The sequence below is a fragment of the Schistocerca piceifrons genome, chromosome 4, assembly GCF_021461385.2.
Source record: "Schistocerca piceifrons isolate TAMUIC-IGC-003096 chromosome 4, iqSchPice1.1, whole genome shotgun sequence".
Lineage (NCBI taxonomy): Eukaryota > Metazoa > Arthropoda > Insecta > Orthoptera > Acrididae > Schistocerca > Schistocerca piceifrons.
Window position 1 is genome coordinate 29,559,036 of NC_060141.1, and position 21,029 is coordinate 29,580,064.

Consider the following 21,029-nt stretch of genomic DNA (forward strand, 5'->3'; position numbering starts at 1 on the left):
CAGTCCATTTTATGGTTTCTGTCTTTACTTTCCAGCTGGTATCACAGAATTCAACCACTTGTCTTGAGAATTTACATGGTTTCATTCTCCTGACATGGCTTTAACATCCTTTTTTCATCCCATTTCAATAACTTTCTCTTCCATTTCATTTTCTTGGACATTTCACCCATCTACAATTTTTTTTTAATAGCTTGATTTTGACACATTTTGTTTCAACATATTTTGGTGCTTGTTTATTGGAAAGTAATATACTGTCTTCTAAAATGAAATCCGCAAGTCTCCTTTTTATGCAATTTCTTTTTAAGAGTTTGGCCACTTTCTGAGGTAGCTTGATGTCACAAAACAAGGGTACAAGATCATCTACAAATGCAAGACAATTTAATTTTCTTCTACCTAATGTGATTGGGTGGATAAAATTAAAAATATATTTTTGCTTGCGCCACTCTGTTATTACTTGATCAGGTACACAGTTGAATAGTAATTGAAGTATGTGTCTTATGTTAGTTTCGAAGGTGTAAGATTCCAAAATTTCTAATTTAGATTTTGGGATTTTGTTTTTGCTTATCAGAGTTTTGTGATCTCAGCACTATTCACTCCAACTTTGGAAAAATGAGTCACGATAAACTGAAATGCAAGTGTTTGAAGTCGACAAATATGAATACTTAGCTTCGTTTTCTTGACAGATCCTTTGATGCTCCACATTTACTTTCAGCTATTTGTGTAGCCACAAGTTCAATCGTGTTTATGGGCCAGCATTTTAGTGGTTGTTTGAACTTTTTCCATTGTTTGTATTCCTCTTAGCATTTTCCAATAACATACTGATGCCGTCATGTGTATCCCTTCAATCCTGCCACTTTGTGCTATCCATCCACTGTTGGACTACTTCTGTTTTCTCTCTCTCTCTCTCTCTCTACGTCTTTCCATTTACTATCCTACTTTTTCCTTCTCAGCGGAAGCTTAGATCTAGCTCAGTCTTATTTTTGTGTGTGTGTGTGTGTGTGTGTGTGTGTGTGTGTGTGTGTGTGTGTGTGTCTACGGACCAATTCCTCATGTATAATGAGAGTAGTTACTTTACTTTTTCAGTTGTTTCCTCTGAGTCTTTCAAGGTGGCATGCATGTGTGAATAAAAGTTTTGCAGCCATCAAGCCAAGTCACTTTGAATAAAACAAAACGGTTTAATTCCATGTGATGCATCTTGAAAACTGAGAAGATATTCCTTCCACTCTGATGATGTGACATGGAATATATCAAAAGTCTAAACAGATACATCACCAGCACAAATGCTTACCTCCGATCTTTGCATGTTTTACAAGTGCATTGCTTCTCCTCCTTTTGAAATTCAGTTTTTTGAAGAGAATGTGATAGATTCTCAAGCACAGGACCATTCTGAAAACAAAACAATACAGCCAGTCAATTAAGATAAAAAGATAAAAATACTTTTGGATTAAAGGAGACCCCCCCCCCCCAACACACACACACACACACACACACACACACACACACACACACACACACACACTTCTGCTTTTGGTGAGTGGTCTCCTTTAATTCAAAGGTATTACATTTCACCAGAGCTTTCCTAAAAACATGGTTAAATAAAAGAATTCTGAAAGCTTCTAGCATTAATCCAAGTTCAAAACCTTATCTTCTGATCACACTATCTGCTGAAAGTAAGGAACTAAAATAAAATAAGTACTTTCAGCTAAGTCCATATTCACAAAATATTTACCGGTATTTCGTGATCACACTAGACAATAGTCACTTGATCATGTTCTCATGATTACATGTCATTCTTGTACAAAATGATAAAATAATTTCTTGGGATGGTCAAATATATAATCACAAACTTATTGTCTAGTCACAGACTTACTGTATTACACAATCTCCAAGAAAAACACTTACTGATAATCTTTGTCATACAGTATTTTCAGCTTAACAATTACAAGAGGTAGTCAAAGTATTAATCATCGCCTTGAAAAAATGTAGACCATAATTAATATATTGTTTGTGATGTCTAAAACTTTCGTGATGGGCTAGTTGTAGAAATGGTTCTCATGCAAAACTTTTGATGATGATATGAAACCCCACAATATTCTGAGCTACGACTGCAACCTTCTATTTATACCAGTCTAGGTGAGAAACGTGTAGACTTGAAGGCACTAAATTCAGTGGCTAATAACAAAGCATTCCTGATCGGTAGAATGGAGGACAGCCATGGCACCTATCAGATGAAGCACAGTCATCAGCACACGTGCAAGGACTGTCATTTCCTCCCTCGCACTGTTGGCAGGCCACACTACCAGTCTCTGCTGGAAGCCAAAAGCCAGAATATGCATTAGTGCTGATGCAGTGCCCATCCACGCCACTGTTGTCAAAATATTTCAGTCGCCACCAATGCGTTATCCCTTGAGTGACTAGTAGTTTCCCTTTGCAGTTTCTGTAACATGAACACTGCCAGCACTCATTACCATGCTGTGTTAAGTTGGAAACCTGTATCTTTTCGTAAGATTTGTTGAGCTATGAATATTAGACTACATTTTTCATTACACTGTTCCAGTACAAAACTATTGGAGTGAGGAATTTAATCCTTTGGTAGTCCATGTTGCATACCCTGATGCTCAGCCACTGTTTGATGTCTGACTTACCACAGCTACAGGGAATCCAACAAATTCCAAGCATTCTCACACCAAAAGAGCCCACATCAGAGCCTACAAGAGCTCAGAGTTGCATTGGTGGTTGAAAAATGCATAATTTGAATTTATTCTTCTTCAGTGTTAATTTCATTTTTCGAAGATAGATCACCGTCATATGGAAAGATGGCCACTTCTCTCTGTTCTTCACTTTCTTCTAGCATCTTGACATTGTCCAACATGCATCGAATGTAAGCCACAGTGGATCTCCTGTTCAGAACAACCATTTTGCAGGAATGTATTACAGAGGTGATGTAACTCATCAGCTAAGCTGTATGAATCTGATGAAGCTTGTGCTCTGTGTACCAATATCCAAAGCATGTCACTTCGTAGTGAAGGATGGTGATGGCTAATGGCCTGAAAGTGCAAGTCTGGGAGTGAAGGTTTACAATACACAGAGCTTGACCTAAGACGCCACCCTCCTTTTTTCCACACCAACATCTCCATTTTTATCAATCTCTACCGCAAACTTCTAGATTGGCCTAACAGCAACATCATTTCTGCAGTTTCTGAAAATGAAATTACTGAACATTACTCAACTTTATCAATGGGCTTTGGCATTTTGATACCCCTAGTGGTGTGCTACAGCACTGTGGTGCAGGGATCTGAACAGACATCAATCTGCAAACTAGCAACGTCAATTAATTAGTAACACAACTTTATTTTTTTTTTTGAGGTGATAATTAAATATTTATGATTACTCCTCATAAAGCTTTCTCGTCATCAATTTCTGTGTCACAGAGAAGTGGCACTGTGTCACCTGGAGACTATTACGAACAAAGCACAGTCTAGATTACATATTTTCTTGTAATTAACTGTTTTGGCTGAATTCTGCCATCTTCAGATCTAAATTACAAAGAGGAGGATAACTACTGCCATATTGAACAGTTGTGTGTCAACATGCACTTGGCAATGCTGGTACAGCTATAACTTGTCCATATTTAACATCTGAAGACAACTTGCACATTAAAGAATAGAAAAATATTTATGACATTATTTGAAGAGTAACTGTGTGTGTGTGTGTGTGTGTGTGTGTGTGTGTGTGTGTGTGTGTGTGTGTAGAATGATATATCAATGCGTAAAACATACTAAAAAAAACCACCAAGTATCAAGATTTGTTTTTCATATTTACTTAAGTTTTTCAGCAGATTACAAATTTTAAATTTATGATAGTTTAAGATTAGTTATTGAACAATGTTTTCCTCTTGAGCTTTCAAAATTTCTCACTCTCTCAAAATATGTGACATATTTGAAGCAGAATTACAGCAAACTGTGAAACCTAATGAGAACACACACAAAATTATGTCAGCGCAGTCACACACCAGCTCAGCCATTAGTGACAGCAGCTGTTAAGTTCACTAATGTTTCTTTAAAAATAATTCTATAAATCAATAACAGAAGGCAGCACCTGACAAGGGAGAGATAGCAAGATCTCGGTAAATTTTTCTCACACAAAATGAGTCCAATTTTAGAACAATAGGTGGCTTGTGCATCAAGAAAATCATGGGCTTCTCATACAAGGGTGTGGTCTTTTGGACAGTGTCGTGGTCCGAGCTGTAATTGGGTACAGTCTTTTGAACACAGATTCATGGCCCGAGTTATGCTCAGGCTTGGCCGGCAAAGTATTAATTTGGTCAAAAATGGTCATTAGAATAAAGTACTTGATGTAGACTGTGTTTGTTCATGAAAATTTCATTTCCTTACCTCAGATACTGCCCTTTGCTGCAAACACTACCGCATATGAAACAGTGACCATCCTCATTCAGACAAGATCTGAGGGATCTGGACACAAGAAAGATCTATCAAACAAGTGCATTTAATGATATGTTCCATAACATGTGCAAAAGTGTCCTGCCCTACACTCTCAACAATCTCAACCTGTTGAGACATTTAGTGTTACAGCCTCAAATGCAATATGAAAACACAAATTTCTTTCCATAACAAATGTTACGATGCATTCACAGTTGATTTGACAATGGCAAATACAAAAACACTCATTTAACTACTAATTCTTAACTGACATTTTGTGCTTACACTCACATAAAAGGCTGCGCTAAAATTCCACTATAAGTGGTATATAATGACTCCTTCCACAAGTGACTATTTATGATAGTATAGAATATGCCCACAACGGAAGTGTAATAGAATGAGATGGGAGGGTGTGTGAACAGGTCTTCTTCCATCTCGGTCTTCAATAAGTGTGTGGCCTGTGTGGCAAGAAGCGGAGGGAATTAGGTACAGCGTAAGGACAGGGCAGGCTATTTTGTGCACAGGATGGGTAATAGTATACCAATGAGAGCTTGGAAGGTTTGTGGGTAGAATATTCTTCATCTCCTGCCTCTGTATGAATATAAGTATTTGAAGTCCTAACTATGGATGCGCTTCAGTTGTTTGAATGTAGGAGAATGCTGGATAATAATGGGTGGTGTTGGTGGGGAGGGGGGGGGGGTTGCTTCTTTGCAGCTTATTCAAGGGGGTAGTCAGACGATTTACAGGTATGTGTGGATGTGAGGCACGACAGGTATGTTTGCCGAGTAAGTTTGGAAAGAAATGCCTGCCTTTGGAGGCCTTAATGAAATCTTCAGCATTCTGGGCCTCGCACTGCCCCACACTGCAGATGTGCAATATGTGGGCAAGCAGACTGTACGAGACAAGAGAATTTTTTGCGTGGGAGGGAAGGCACCTGTTGAGGTATGGCAAGTGGGTTTGCTATTGCGAATGGTTTTTATAGAACGATCAGGGAGGTGGAGATCAATGTCCGGGAAGGTGGTAAGTTGTGCCGAAGAGGACCAGTTGAAGCATGTAGGGAAGAAGGGGGTTCAGGCTGCGGAGGAATGATATTTCCTCTAAGTGGCCCACAAACGGATCAGTATAAGAGGGTGCCTTCATACACCCACAGCTGCCGTGCAGCAGAAGTAGGGCTCGTGCAAGATAGCGCCTTAATGTACTGTGCCGTTTGCTTTGACCGTTACGAATGAAACATTCATTGCCTGCTTCAAGGCAGCTGGTGTCCAACTTGCTGCTCTGCCAGAATGGAGTGTGTGCACACCACCTGCTATGCAATTTCTCTCAATGATTAGAAAGAAATTATTTGGTAAAAACATTGATTCTCTCACATATCACAGCCTCATTGGTCTCTTTCATGATAAACTGCATATCACTTCATTAATGGTGATAATTATTGTGATACTTTTAAGTGACTGCAAGAAATTTGAATAGTTAACAAAAATAAATAGCAGTCACTATGAGTTTGCATTTGGTGCCCATTAGGTCCCCAACACTGTGTACGAAATGTAGCTAACACACTGAATTTTTCTTTAAATTTATAGAGATGGGATCCATATCTGTCTCCAGTCTTGACAAAATAGATTGTATGTAGTGCACTCACTTCCTTTCATGCGTATAACTGATACAATGAAAGTAAAATATTCATAAAATCCCTCATATCTTAAATGGTTTGAGATATCGAAACAAGTTTTTGGCAGGGGCTCAGTAGTTTTATAAATCCCTTCTACATGTCTGTTGGTTACTCAGATACTCTTCCATTTGACGTGTAATGATTGGTATCTACATCTATATCCATACTGTGCAAACCACTGAAATGTTACGCCCTTCTGGTTTCACAGGTAGCGCAATTTTGAGAGACCAAATCCACTGCAGTTGATGGCTCACTAAAGAATTCTGCATGTGTGGAGGTTATCACAGTCAAAATATCCTAATAAAGAACTGTACTTTGAAGGTTTGTGCTTTGAAGGTCATGAGACTTGTGTGATCAATACTAATTCAGACAAACTCTTAGGCAGTTCCCAGTAAGTGGTGCCATCCAACACCAAAGCTAAGAAATCAATGAGAATTACTCTCATCAATAAAAAATATAGTCAAGTACCTGTTAGCTGGTTTGAGATTTCATAAACAAATTGCAATCTTTTTACAGTCTGCACGTGAGCTCACTGGTTACTAAGGAGTATATACAATATTTGTACTTAATGTTATCCTTATTTACCTCTGTTTTAAATCAAAATCCAGCCACTATTGTGTTCTCCAGAAGAATATTCAGTCATTTCAGTGCCACAATATGTACACGGGAAATATTTTTCAAACACACAACCTCCACAGCAACTTGTACCTCAAATCATTGGTGCTAGATTATACAAGGAAGTAAATTTAAAAAGAGAAGGATGTAAAAGTAAGAAATGGGATCCTAACAGGAATGACAAACTTCGCTTAGTTGACATTACTGAATTGTCACAATCCAGCATTACAACTAATTTCCATACCGAGTTCTGTCTCCCACTAAAAACAGCAGTAACAGTCAGGCAGGTGATCACACTCGTTGTACCAAAAAGGAGGTATGAATGGTTTACCAGACCTGCCTCTCCTAACACAAAGAGTTAATTTTTTTTCCTAAATTTAGTGTAGGCCTTTGCCTAGTTTGAGTTTATTAATCTGTTCATTCCCTGATACATGATCTCAATACTACTAAGCAAAGTTTGGATGCCATCTAGCAACTTGTCCAACACCTTGAATATACTCTTACAAATTTCTTTGAATTGTGAGTTGACATTGCAAATACATCAATCAGGATTTCTTCTGATGTCTAAAAGTGGCAAGTTGTTGCACACAATTCCCTATCATAAGGGCAAACAGGTTGTTGCCAGACATTGCTCGTTAAGTGTGTCTAATGAAACTGCTCAAATGTGCTGGCCTATATTAACTATGTAATAACAAATCATCTAAGGTTATGTATATCATGTACAAGCAAGAAAAAGTTAAGACCAAGAGAAAACAGTGTCTTGACAGCAGTGCTGGTGGAGACTTCTATAAATAACAACTCAGATATAGAATGGCTGTGCAGTATCAATGTCACAGGAAAGGTAACATCAATGCTGTATTAGAGATAAACATTTAGTTTGGGACTGACAACACTCCTAAAGTATCCTTCAAGGTCGAGGTTATGTTGAACAGTGACAGTTTTGATGAGGGTTGAAGAAAAACCATCAAATGTGAATACAAAATAAAGGTTATAGAAACACATTGTGCCATATTCACTCCATGTTTGATGGATTTACATTACAAATAACTAAATTGCAAGGCAAATTCAGAAAAACTGTATTACGTAAGAAACCCATTTCTGCCTAGTAATTTGGTGTATATTACATGCGTATATTGAGTGCCAAATAGGAAACAGGCAGGTGGGAGACAGAATTTTTCTTAATAGCTCAGCTTCCTCAACTAGACAACGCTGGACAAAATATTCAGACTAAGCAGTTTCTTACCTTTTGCATCAACAGGGCTGCACTGAGTGTCAAGAAAGTTGGGAAAAGATCATGGAGAAGGGCTATATGTAGGGAGGTCCCACTAATAAGAATCAGCAAACTTAACGGCTCTGTGAAAATATAAGACCTTGGAATGAGTAAGATCTTTTTGATAGGACCTACTTAAGAAGTTTGGTGACAAAAAATGCAAATTATGTGTAGAAAATATGAAGGACAATCCCTATGGGTAAATGAGTTTATGAAAAAATTAAAAAGATTTTTTCACAGCAAGTCAATACACCTAAGGGAGACCTTCGCAAAGTGTTTTGTCTAGCACTGACTTTCACAGACATAAGAGCAAAATATTAGGACAGGTATGTAATGTGGCTGTGGAGAAAAATACTTATATTGAACCAGACTGAGATAAACGAAAATAGGAGAGAAAGGAAATCTAGCAGAAATGGAATGAAGAAAATAATGTGCCTGGAACATATTTCATGAATAACTCCAAGAACAAAAAGTCATAAAAGGAAAGAATGCAGGGAAGACCAGGTCAGGTGACAAAGCACAAGGCTGGGTATGCAGAAGAAAAAGGCACATATTGTGCTATTTGACAATTCATCAAATAAATAACCTGTGCATAATAAATGCAATTAAATATAAGGAAAGTTTTGTTTTGTAATGTTACAGTTACACCACCTCACGTACCACAGAACACAAAATGACTGGAGTGCAATACTGGACACCCTGAAAACTTGGTTGCAGTTACGAACTGATCTGTAGCACTGGTCAAAAAATGATAATTTGGTTGCAGGTTGGTGAAGCCAATGAATGTGGATGCCAAATAAAGAGCGTGGTAGGTTGCTGACCTGCAGAACAGTCTAATGCTCATGCCTCACACACTTATAATCATAAAAACTAAAACTGCAAGTAAATTCTGAAAAGTATGTTAGATTAAAGATAATCAACAAGTACTTGATGCATATTACATGTGCTACAAATATCATACATAAAGTATAAAAAATGCTCAGGCAACCCACTACATAATGCTGCCTAAAAAGTAGAATTCTTGCAAATTTCTGTAGTGATGTTCCAACTGGTACAGTACCTACAATACGGTTTAGAGAACATTCACAACAACAGTTAGGCAGTGTAATGTGGAACCTAGCAATTATTGCTCTCCATAAAACTCATTCACACAGTTCCATCCTAAACTAGTGTGCAACATATTGAGGCAAAATACAAAAGGATGAGAGATAGGTTACAAGTTGCAAGGGTAGCAAAAAATTATTGTTCAGAAGGTGGTAATACTGATGCAAAATAGTTTTTCATTGAAGCTACCAACAAGAACAAAACATATGAATAGGCTACTTAATATCTGGAACTCCTAAACCTGGGAATATAAATATTTTTTCTTTAGTTCCTTATTCAAATCACTTCAGCTACAAAAGAAAATTTTAATGTAAAATTAAGAGCTGTTATAATTGGACAGGACAACTACAATAACTAACATAATTATTTATTTACACATATCACAAAGTCAATTGCTATATCAATGCACAGCCTATATAAAAACGCTGTACAATATGTGTCAAATATTTATGTGCGCTTGCAAACTGCAATAAAAGAAACACAATTCACTGTGAGATAGTAATAAGTATTCAATTCTTACGCCTACATAACACACAGATACACTGCTTCACAACTTCTACATTGCAGGCCTACTGCTTCACATTAAACAACACTGAAAAGCAGTGGCATCAAGACCCACCGATAGTTGGAAAGTTACTTAAGCACTATCACTAACCATTTCCAGATCACTGAATACAGAAAATTACATCAGATTTATTATACTTAAAAGATACAATGCCGGTCCATGGTAATGATAACTCTATTATCTATATGACCTACCCACTAGTAAGTTACAGATAAATGTCAAAACAGCGTAGCAAGGGCAGCTCACACACGAAATGCAAATGTCAAGTATCAAGCTTTAAAATTATGTCAACGACGGCTCTAAGTAAACATTTTTCAATAAAATCTTACAACTTACTTGGCGTTAACTAAACCAGTACGCCCTGCATTGACAGCTACAAGCTTAACAATTATGTTTGATATCAGCAGCACAATAACTTACCTTTGGTTCGGGGATGCGTTTAGTCGCTTCAACATTATTTCTCTGTCCCGTAGAACTATCGTCCACACTTGGTGCTCCGTCCGCTTCCTCTCTGACATTTCCCGGCTGATCATTTTGCTTAAGTTCCTCCTTTCCACTTTGTCCACATTCTTTACCAAGAACGTCACCCATGTTTCCACTTTTAATGCTCTTTCTTTTTTTCGATTTCTTAGAGTCCGAGCAGCTCATTCTCTTACTCTTTGAACCAAATTTAAACAGTCTAAATCACACAAATCAATACGTTGAGCAAAACAATTTTGCGCTCATGTGAGACACAAAACCTAAACTTCACGCAAAACATTCGCTCAATATGGCGTTGTTCAAGTTACATACTTGTGTCGATAGATGGCGTTCCGATAAACGTAAAATAGTTTCGTAGCTTTCAATAAACAGTGGCAATAACGTTAATATAACGTCACTTTCTATTCCAAGTGCAACATTACTTCCCGTCTTCTCGATTATCTCTAGCTGCCCAACGACGAAAACTATGACATGCCCCTCAAGTGTAATGAACCTACTGGTTTCTACGCACACAAGTCATCTCACAACAATGCAACAAATCATTTTCGTTCATTTGCTTACCTATAACTTTTTTCATGCTGCAGAATAGGGAGAGAGAGAGACAGGGAGAGGGGAATAGAGAGAGAAGATGGAATAGTTTCTAAATATCACCTGTTTCTCCTGACTGCTATAGATAGTTTTTGCGTAATCAGCATGTCTGGAGTGAGAAACTTGAAACAAACGAATTGATGATTTAAGTTTATATGAAGAATTTATATTTGCACAAAATAGGAGGACCGATTACAAGTACTTTTAGTTAAACATACTGATACTGAGAGGAAGAGAGTTCGTAACTCAGGATTCGATCTGAATTCTCCTGTCAAAAGACCTACTCCTAGTACCTTGCAACAACAGAAAATTACACTAGTACCACAGTGTCTCATAGCTAGTAAATAACAGGACAGCAAAACTTACACGGGCGACAAAATTAATTTCATTCTTTTAAATAATGCCGCAGTTGAAGCATAAATGATCACAAAATGGTTTGAGGCACGAACGTGCCGCAGAAGCCCTAAAAAATTTAATTAGAGACACTCAAAGAACGTCTCGTTAAAATCAGTTTAGGAAAAAAGTAAGAAAAAGTTTTCAGGTTAAAATGGTCGATGTTCTATTATCCCTTATGACTCATGTAGACTGATAACTCGTACGGAGGCACATCGACAGTCTTTCGTAGCTAGATTCTGCTACAGAAATGGAAAATGGCGCTTCCCCCATAACTTAACAGTCACTCGCACTGTAGTTGTAATCGACGCAAAATGATTGAGTACAACATAAGTGATACCTGGCGTTCCCCAAGGAAGTGTTATATGCTTTCTGGTGTTCCTAACATACATAAATAGTTTAGGAGACAATCTGAACAGCCCTCTGATATTGTTTATAGGTGATGCTGTCATTTACCATCTATTAAAGCATCAGAAGATCATAATCAATTTCAGAACGAATGTCTTCCACGAGTAATCAGTGTGTTGGGTAGGGACATTATGTATGTAGTGTGTGGATATAAGGTGAGAATGTGGGTCTCGCAGGAGGCGTGCGCGAGATAGTCCATGTAGTCGCACTATCCTCTGTGCCCTCGGTGGCTCAGACGGATAGAGCGTCTGCCATGTAAGCAGGAGATCCCTGGTTCGAGTCCCAGTCGGGGAACACATTTTCACCTGTCCCCGTTGATATATATCAACGGCCGTCAGCAGCTGAAGGTATTAATATACAATACTACTTTCGTTCTAGACGGCTCGAGGTTATCAATGGTGTCTGTTCTTTCGTACATGTGCAAAAAATGTTAATTGTCTCCGAATAAGGTAAAGTGTTAGTTCGTCCACATGTGTACAAAAAGAAATCTGTTAAATTTCGATTAACTACATAAGCAGAAATAGTCATTGCAATAAAATAAGAGAAATACAAATTAGTGCAGAAAGATTCCAGCATTTATTTTTCACATGCGCTGTTAGATGGATGGATGATTTGGGGGGGGGGGGGGGGGGCGGCGGATGTAAGTTTGTAATAATAATAAATCTACTGTTGTATCCTTGTTTGAATGTTGTAACATTTCTGGCTTTTAGAATGTTGTTAATGCTGTCTTTTGCCGTTCTCAACACTGGCTCTCTATTTACTTCGTGGCCCCCAGAAAGTGATTTAATAAAACTTGGAGCCAGTAAATAGATATCCTAGTGCCCACTTTACCTGAGAATGTTATTATAACTGCAGCTTATAGCTCTGAGGAATTAGGAGATTGTCCGGGATTTCTAATCAAAAACGGTTTTCCAAAATAGTTGAGTATATTCTGAAATTCACTGATAAACAACACAAGTATCCCTACAACCTAACTAACAGAACAGTTCAGAGTCTAATGCGCTGATGCAACTATAAATGTCCGAATCAAATGTTAAAAAGAATGCTCGCCATAATTTGATGAAAATATTTCATCAAACGCCACGCTAAATATATGGTAGAATGTCTGTCCCGCGACGGCACGTGAAAAATTACGACAATACGCAAACTGAAGCTAGATAATGAAAATCATCCCAGAATTAACACTTCACATGAAATGTTTTCATGGTTCCGCGTATCTCTAGTAACTTAATACGGCACCCGAGGCTGTTTGTAGCAGATACACTGATGCGACGCGACTACCGACACAGATGGCGTGTCATTCAGCGTCTGGAGAGAACTGGGGCCTTGCTTCCTCGCGTAGCGTTCTTATATATAAAGCCGCGGTGCGGACGGCTGAAGGAACGCCTGATCAAATCCGCTATCCCGACTAGCCGCTGGGCTAGTAACGCACCACTTCAAGTTACATAATAATTTATAGCTTCTTTGGCTGATGGCCGAAGAAGCTCTTAATTTAAATGTGCATTCAGCACGCAGGTAAGTATTGATAATAAAATTTTGACGTGGCTAAGTTAAATACTTTGGGCGAGAGAATTAATCTAATTACCCTGCACGCAGCAGATGAGCTCTGAACTGTCCCTTTTGAGATCCGCTATCGCTATAATTTTATAGGTATTAAAAAGAAACTTTACACATCTTCATAATCATAGCGGACCTCCAACCTATTTAAATCTAAACATCCTAGCCTTATTTATTAACCTACTTAATCTATCTTGCTTCCTTCAGTTCTGAGACGAAAACCAGAAAATCATGAATTTCCACTAAAGTCTTAAATTGTGAAATCCAAAGTACTGTTTTTATTAAATCATTATGAAAGATGAATCTAAATATAAATTTTGAAGTCTCTAGCTCTTTTCTGTTGCGCCAATGATTTTTCCAGAAAAACGTCCAAATCTCGGAAATGGCTGAAGTTATCGAACTGATATTTAACACACATTAATTTAGTATTATTTTTGACATGCTAGAAAAGTTTTAGTTCATTTGCTTGATTTTTAAGGTATTGCGCAACATTTATGACGTCAGAGCTAGTTACAGCAGACTGGCTGGCATACAATGGAAACTGATGTGAATTTACTACAGCGTGAGTAGGCTGCTTCCCTACATCACCCTCTACTTAAATTTTTTGTTTATGAATGTTAATGAATGAAAAAAAAAATTAATTACAAAAAGGGAAGCAAGAGTACAGTTTAACTCCCTATGAAAAATCAAAATTGAAATATAAACCTGTAGAAACATTAAAGAAAACTGATTACCTACATTAATTATTTAAATTGTAGGCATGTTCACTGCCTTTTTAAACAATGTCATTACTCAAAATTTTAAGCAAAGTCAATGAAATATTTTGGCATACATATTGCCTTAGACAAACAAACACATACAAATTGAAAAATTATGAAAATCTTAACTACATTAAATACATTTTTACATACACAAATTCAAAGAAAATAACATGACACATAAACAGATGATTATCTCTTAGCAGTCTTTTCTAAACCTGAAAGAAAAGTTCACAAATAATTTTTTACACACGTGGTTGTAGCCGCTTTGGCTGGCGTCCTACACTTCCATTCACAAGGGTAGAGGAGGGGAAGTTGCTAAGGTGTGCGTCCTTCTCGATCACTCTAAATAACACGGGGGAAAGGGGAGGGGTCACTGTGAGTTGTGTCCAAGTCACTCCACGCTTTCACGCAGCTACCAGGCTGCCATTATCTGGTTTGTCCTGTAGAACAAACAAAAAGAGTGCCTCAGACTCTGCTCACTTATTATCTAAGGGTGGGTCACAATGAAATGGGGATACATACATTTTATCCTTCAATATGCTACTGGAACAAAGTTAACAGAACCTTTCTCAATTTTACTCTCGCGGTTACTTAACGGTCATAAAATCGTTAAACAAATTGCTCAAAACGCCTTTAGTCACTTTAGAGAAAATTTATGCTCCTAAGGCATATAATCATAAATCATATTTAATCTGAATTTATTATTTCTGGGCCGGAACACTGAACCAATGCTCGGTACATTCCTGACAAATCTGCATTTTATTTACTTAACTGACTCATCTTTGATTACTTTATTCTTAGAGGTAGTATGAGTATGATTAGTGGTTGTTTTCTCAGCTTCTTTGTACATGTAACTTTTGGTAATAGTACAGTTGTGAGTGTTCAAAACACACTACGTTTAGTTGACTACAAAATCCACTTATTGGTCCTCTGCTGTTGTCAGTTCCACATCTGCAATTAGGTACTTACTTACTTTGAAGTGTATTTATGCTGAGCTAAAATAATGTTTTACGCCTGTCAGTACGTTATTTATTCATTTTGCTAGTGTATGTACTTATTTAACACTCACTCTATTAATATTTAAAGCATAGGATAGCATATTTATTTCATATCTTTAGTGTATTGCAGCTGATCAGTTTGCTCACGTGGCAATCCATTTCCACTCAATCGGACGCTGAAACCACAGGTAGTCTCTCTCAGACCTACCACTAAACTGCATCAAATAATTATGGACGAGCGTAATGCTAAATTCCTTAAACCTATAGGACACCATGAGCTGCTCTGTCTCATCTAACATAAGGGTACCTATGGTCGCATTCACGCCTCCAACTCATAACCTCAATATGTGTAGGTGTATCCTGTCACACACTACACTAAAATAATGGCCAGCTCCAACCTTATAAATACTTCAGGGACGTGTCCTTCACGTCTCAACCACAAACACTGCCCAATTCTATTACACTGCCTTTCCTTGCTACACCAGGTGAGTTTATACTTACAACTTATCTGCATATTTTTCATAACACTAAGCAATCTCTTTTATTATTAATTAGTTAGCTCTACAGCATACACTAGGTTTCATTACCACTTCAGATCCTGCTTGTACACGAATTAGTACATCCTTTTAAAATATTATTGTAGACCATTTCCAATAAAACAACACTTTGTACTTATTATATTACCAGGGTACTATACATACTTGTTACTCAAATACATTTTATATCTTAATTACGTCATACTTCTCTAATGTTTGTCACTATTAGGTTTGTCACATTAGGTATTTTCTTTTGTCACTAATCGGTAGATAGAATGGTTACATAACTCATGGCTTGATAGTCATGACAGAAAATTTTCATGTCTGGAAAGAAGAGGTCGAAATTTTTGTGGACAGGAAAGATGAAGATTGAGTGAGACCTGAAATGGGAAAGAAGATCTCACACAGCTGGGACTGCACAGCTGCCACACTGTGTAGAGGTTAAAGAACAACCTCCTCCCTACAGCATTCATTGGTTAAATGCTGTAAAGAAGAGTTAGAAATTTTAGGTGGATAGAAAAGATGAAGAGTGAGTGAGACCTGAAAAGGAAAGAAGTTCTCACACAGCTGGGACTGCACAGCTGCCACACTGTGTAGAGGTTACAGAACAACCTCCTCCCTACAGCATTCATTCATAACCTTTGACCACGCCACGTCGATCTGAAAATACTTTATGATGCCTTTTTAGAACCTGTCTCAGTTCTTCCTTCTGATTGGCTGAAATCCTATCGATTTCCTGCAATTTAGTTTCTATTTTGTCTAAAATAATTGCTTCTTCTTCTTCTTCTGTATTCAGCTTATTGTTATTAAGATTAACATCCTCGTCCCAATACCTCCTGTTTTTCAGAACTCGTATAGGCAGCTCCCAAGTTTCATGATCAGTTACTACATGTTTATCACTAAAAGGTACTATAATTACTCTGGTTATTGGCAAGACCATTTTTAACTGGCTTCTTTCAAAGTCAACAACACTCTGATATTTTGACAAGAAATCTATGCCAATTAAAACCTCAATACTGAGACTGTTTACAATTAAACATGGATGATCAATTAAATTACCATTAATGTTAAAGGGTAGTAAAGCTTCTTGCTTTACCGTTTTTGACACCTTGCCAGTAGCACCAATTATTCTTAGTCCTGATACCCTCATTACAGTAAGTTTGTCTTTACCAGGTAATGCATCAAAGAAGGATTGAGATATTGCACTCACCTCACTTCCACTGTCTAAGAGACAACGTACATTGATACCCAACATATTCACTATTATTATAGGGTGGCTTATTCTAGGTTGTACAGGTGGTTCCTCACATTCATCTAGTAGTTCCTTTTGGATTTGTCTCCAACTAAAGTGATCAACATCTGTCTTCATTACATTTAGGTCACAGTGTGTAGGGGTTTCCTGAATTACATTTTCAGCTGCCTTTTCCAGTCGGTCTATTAATTTTAAATCGAAACACCGCACGACTTCATTACATTTAGTTTGCTGAACATGACCCAAATTACTGTAGTCTGAGCGATTCTGCGCCTCCAGACCGGGCATAACATTAGTTACAGCTAAACCACTTTCACCATTATCGTCGGTTTCCTTCTCAAGTGACAACTGGTCACAGCTACTGGGTTCATCGACCCCAAACTGCCTACCCTCTACATTCCCACTTATCTCCTGTTCTAAATCTATTAGTACATTATCAACATCCTGCACAGGCACTTTAGATAAGAGCACATCATCCTCATCGTAAATATAAGCATGAATTTCTTCTGCTTCTTCACCTGACAATTCAATATTTTGTAGCTCATCCCTACTGTTACACTGCTGCGCCTTCTCTTTCTCTTCCCACTTAGAAAGCGTTTCTAACACGGTATCTATCAAATACTGTGAGTGATCTAATATTTCTGTTGTATCCTTAGGTGCTACCGACTCTTCATCCACATGTTCAGTTTGAGTATTCTGATCTGTCTTACCAATTCCCATAACTACTGGCTTAGGAAAAGTAACCGCCTGGTGAGCGCCAGTGTCCTCATAGACGGGAACTAGTTTTCCTGCCTTGGCATACTACTGTTTCCTTTAGTTTCATTATAGTTAGCTGGCATAGCCTTACTTTCCATACTGTTGTTTACATGCATATTTCTGTTTGGAACAAAATTATTATCCCTTGGACGCCATTGTTGGTTCTGATAATTATTCCCCCAATTCCTACCTCTCTTAGGATGACGAACACCTACTGTTCTGATGTTTACATTGCCATTTTGCTCGTTCCTAAAATTACTATTATTATTATTAGCATTTCTATTATTACGTGCTTGCTCCTCATTGGCAGCAACACGTTCTACACGTTCCAAGTACTCAATGAAACGATCCAGATTGTCTCTAGGGGCTGATATAATTCTAGTTTGCCAGTACCATGGCAGTTTAGCTTCCAGACCTAGTATAATCATTTCTGGTTTTAGCTTTTCCGCCAAATGTGACAAACGTGAAATCCATGACCTAGCAAACTCTTTAATAGATTCCTTGCCTGCATTGAAGCGTTTCCCGCTCCAAAATTCTCTCAACACTTCATTTTGCTTATTGCTAGACCAATACTCATTAATAAAAGCTGTTTTAAATTCCGCTAATGTTTTACATTTCAACATAACATCAGCTGACCAACGCATGGCGTCACCTGCTAAATGGCTTCTAATAAACGAGATTTTCTCTCGCTCAGACCAAGTTGGTGGAATCACATCTTCAAAATCGTTCCAGAAATCTAGCGGGTGGATATTTTTATCTGGTTCGAACCGCAAGAACTGCCGACACCCGATAAAAGCGGCGTTTGCAGCTACAACTTGTTGTATACTACCATTACCAGAAGTTACTGAAGCTACTTTACTCTCAATGTTAGCAATGTTAGTACTGATATTTTCTACTTTCATTTCAACATTATCTACTCTTTGCACAATATGAGTAGTGTCAGTTTTGATTGCTTCTACTTCTGCTTGACATATGTTTACTTTTATATTAACATCTTTAAATCTATCTGAGCACAGTTCAGACTCCGCCTCGATCTTTTCTGTTAACTTGTGCTCCAGCTTCGCATCTTCCATTTGGAAGTCTTTGCGAACCTCAGCAACTTCGGATTTAACTGTTTTATACATTTCAGAAAACTGTTGAGCAACCTTTTTCTTAATATCCTCATGATTGTAATCAATTTTACAATTCAAACTGTCTAGATCCTCTTTCAACTTATTACAACCAGCCTTGAAAGAAATCGTCCATTACCTCCAATTGTTTATTAAAATTAGTTTGGCTGGCCATAATCTCATACTTTAGTTCAGCATTACTGCTTTTGACCTCAGTTATTTCAGACTTTAATACAGCATTGCTGGCAGCTATTGCTTGTAATATAACATTTAAATCAACAGCCCCAGCATCTTTGGGTTGCTCACGAGCTGGCTTTTTATCACACCCAGGTGACGAAAAACTAGCTCCAATACCAGAATCACCAAAACTACATGAAACTTCTGATTGATTAGTCATATCCAACTGCTCCTTCTTAAACTCTACCATCTCTGATGACTGTTTCATTTTTAATTCATCAGAGAAACTATCATCCCATAAATTTACAATTTCTACTTTCCGCTTTACTACAGGAGTCTCTATTATTGAATCATTGCCCCTTCCCACACTACTGTCAGGAGACAATACTTCATTTTTCACTTTAACATTACTACTTTCATGCATATTTACACTTGAACCGTTGTCTGGATTTACAGTTCCTTCAACAGACATGGGTTCTGATATAAGTTTAACTTCAGTTTCTTTTGGCGGTTCCATCGCCGACAGTCTTTTAGTGCAGGTTAGTAAAATTTTTAAAAGCTTTCCACTTAACTTAGTTCCTTCTGCACGACGTATGGCGTTGCCGGCTCGGTGTACCAGGATTCCTGATGCGACGTGGCACGTTGAACTGCAGACTGCTCTCCGACGGCTGTAGTGTGTTTGCGTGGCCCGCAATTGCAGGCTCTGCGCCGGCTGCTCCAGCGGACGACTGCGGTGCGGCGAAACTGGCTTTTCGCGATGCCGGCAGCACCGCTAGACTCAGTGCCAGCTCCGTCAATCCAGATGCGTTGTTAATCCAATTGCGTCGTCCATATGCACACGTAACACATTCACTGTTCTATACTCAGTTGCGTGTCGCATTTCACTCGCGAATCCGAAAAGTTAAAAATCACTTTCACTTTGTTGATTTCCCGGCCGATGCACCATATGTGGGGCGGCGGATGTAAGTTTGTAATAATAATAAATCTACTGTTGTATCCTTGTTTGAATGTTGTAACATTTCTGGCTTTTAGAATGTTGTTAATGCTGTCTTTTGCCGTTCTCAACACTGGCTCTCTATTTACTTCGTGGCCCCCAGAAAGTGATTTAATAAAACTTGGAGCCAGTAAATAGATATCCTAGTGCACACTTTACCTGAGAATGTTATTATAACTGCAGCTTATAGCTCTGAGGAATTAGGAGATTGTCCGGGATTTCTAATCAAAAACGGTTTTCCAAAATAGTTGAGTATATTCTGAAATTCACTGATAAACAACACAAGTATCCCTACAACCTAACTAACAGAACAGTTCAGAGTCTAATGCGCTGATGCAACTATAAATGTCCGAATCAAATGTTAAAAAGAATGCTCGCCATAATTTGATGAAAATATTTCATCAAACGCCACGCTAAATATATGGTAGAATGTCTGTCCCGCGACGGCACGTGAAAAATTACGACAATACGCAAACTGAAGCTAGATAATGAAAATCATCCCAGAATTAACACTTCACATGAAATGTTTTCATGGTTCCGCGTATCTCTAGTAACTTAATACGGCACCCGAGGCTGTTTGTAGCAGATACACTGATGCGACGCGACTACCGACACAGATGGCGTGTCATTCAGCGTCTGGAGAGAACTGGGGCCTTGCTTCCTCGCGTAGCGTTCTTATATATAAAGCCGCGGTGCGGACGGCTGAGGGAACGCCTGATCAAATCCGCTATCCCGACTAGCCGCTGGGCTAGTAACGCACCACTTCAAGTTACATAATAATTTATAGCTTCTTTGGCTGATGGCCGAAGAAGCTCTTAATTTAAATGTGCATTCAGCACGCGGGTAAGTATTGATAATAAAATTTTGACGTGGCTAAGTTAAATACTTTGGGCGAGAGAATTAATCTAATTACCCTGCACGCAGCAGATGAGCTCTGAACTGTCCCTTTTGAGATCCGCTATCGCTATAATTTTATAGGTATTAAAAAGAAACTTTACACATCTTCATAATCATAGCGGACCTCCAACCTATTTAAATCTAAACATCCTAGCCTTATTTATTAACCTACTTAATCTATCTTGCTTCCTTCAGTTCTGAGACGAAAACCAGAAAATCATGAATTTCCACTAAAGTCTTAATTTGTGAAATCCAAAGTACTGTTTTTATTAAATCATTATGAAAGATGAATCTAAATATAAATTTTGAAGTCTCTAGCTCTTTTCTGTTGCGCCAATGATTTTTCCAGAAAAACGTCCAAATCTCGGAAATGGCTGAAGTTATCGAACTGATATTTAACACACATTAATTTAGTATTATTTTTGACATGCTAGAAAAGTTTTAGTTCATTTGCTTGATTT

The 21,029-nt window shown here is 38.0% G+C and overlaps 1 protein-coding gene across 2 annotated transcripts in view; it reads right to left on the reverse strand.

The window, feature by feature from the left end:
- The window catches only part of LOC124794677 (protein FAM193A-like), a 225,302-nt gene extending 214,854 nt beyond the window's left edge, over positions 1-10,448 (reverse strand). For both annotated transcript variants that reach the window (XM_047258212.1, XM_047258211.1), the window contains exons 1-2: positions 10,083-10,448; positions 1,289-1,386 (exon numbers count right to left, since the gene is read on the reverse strand). In XM_047258212.1, the coding sequence (XP_047114168.1) occupies positions 1,289-1,386; positions 10,083-10,310 (326 nt within the window). In that variant the 5' untranslated portion in view covers positions 10,311-10,448. The remainder of the gene's footprint in view (positions 1-1,288; positions 1,387-10,082) is intronic.
- Between the last annotated feature and the right edge of the window lie 10,581 nt (positions 10,449-21,029).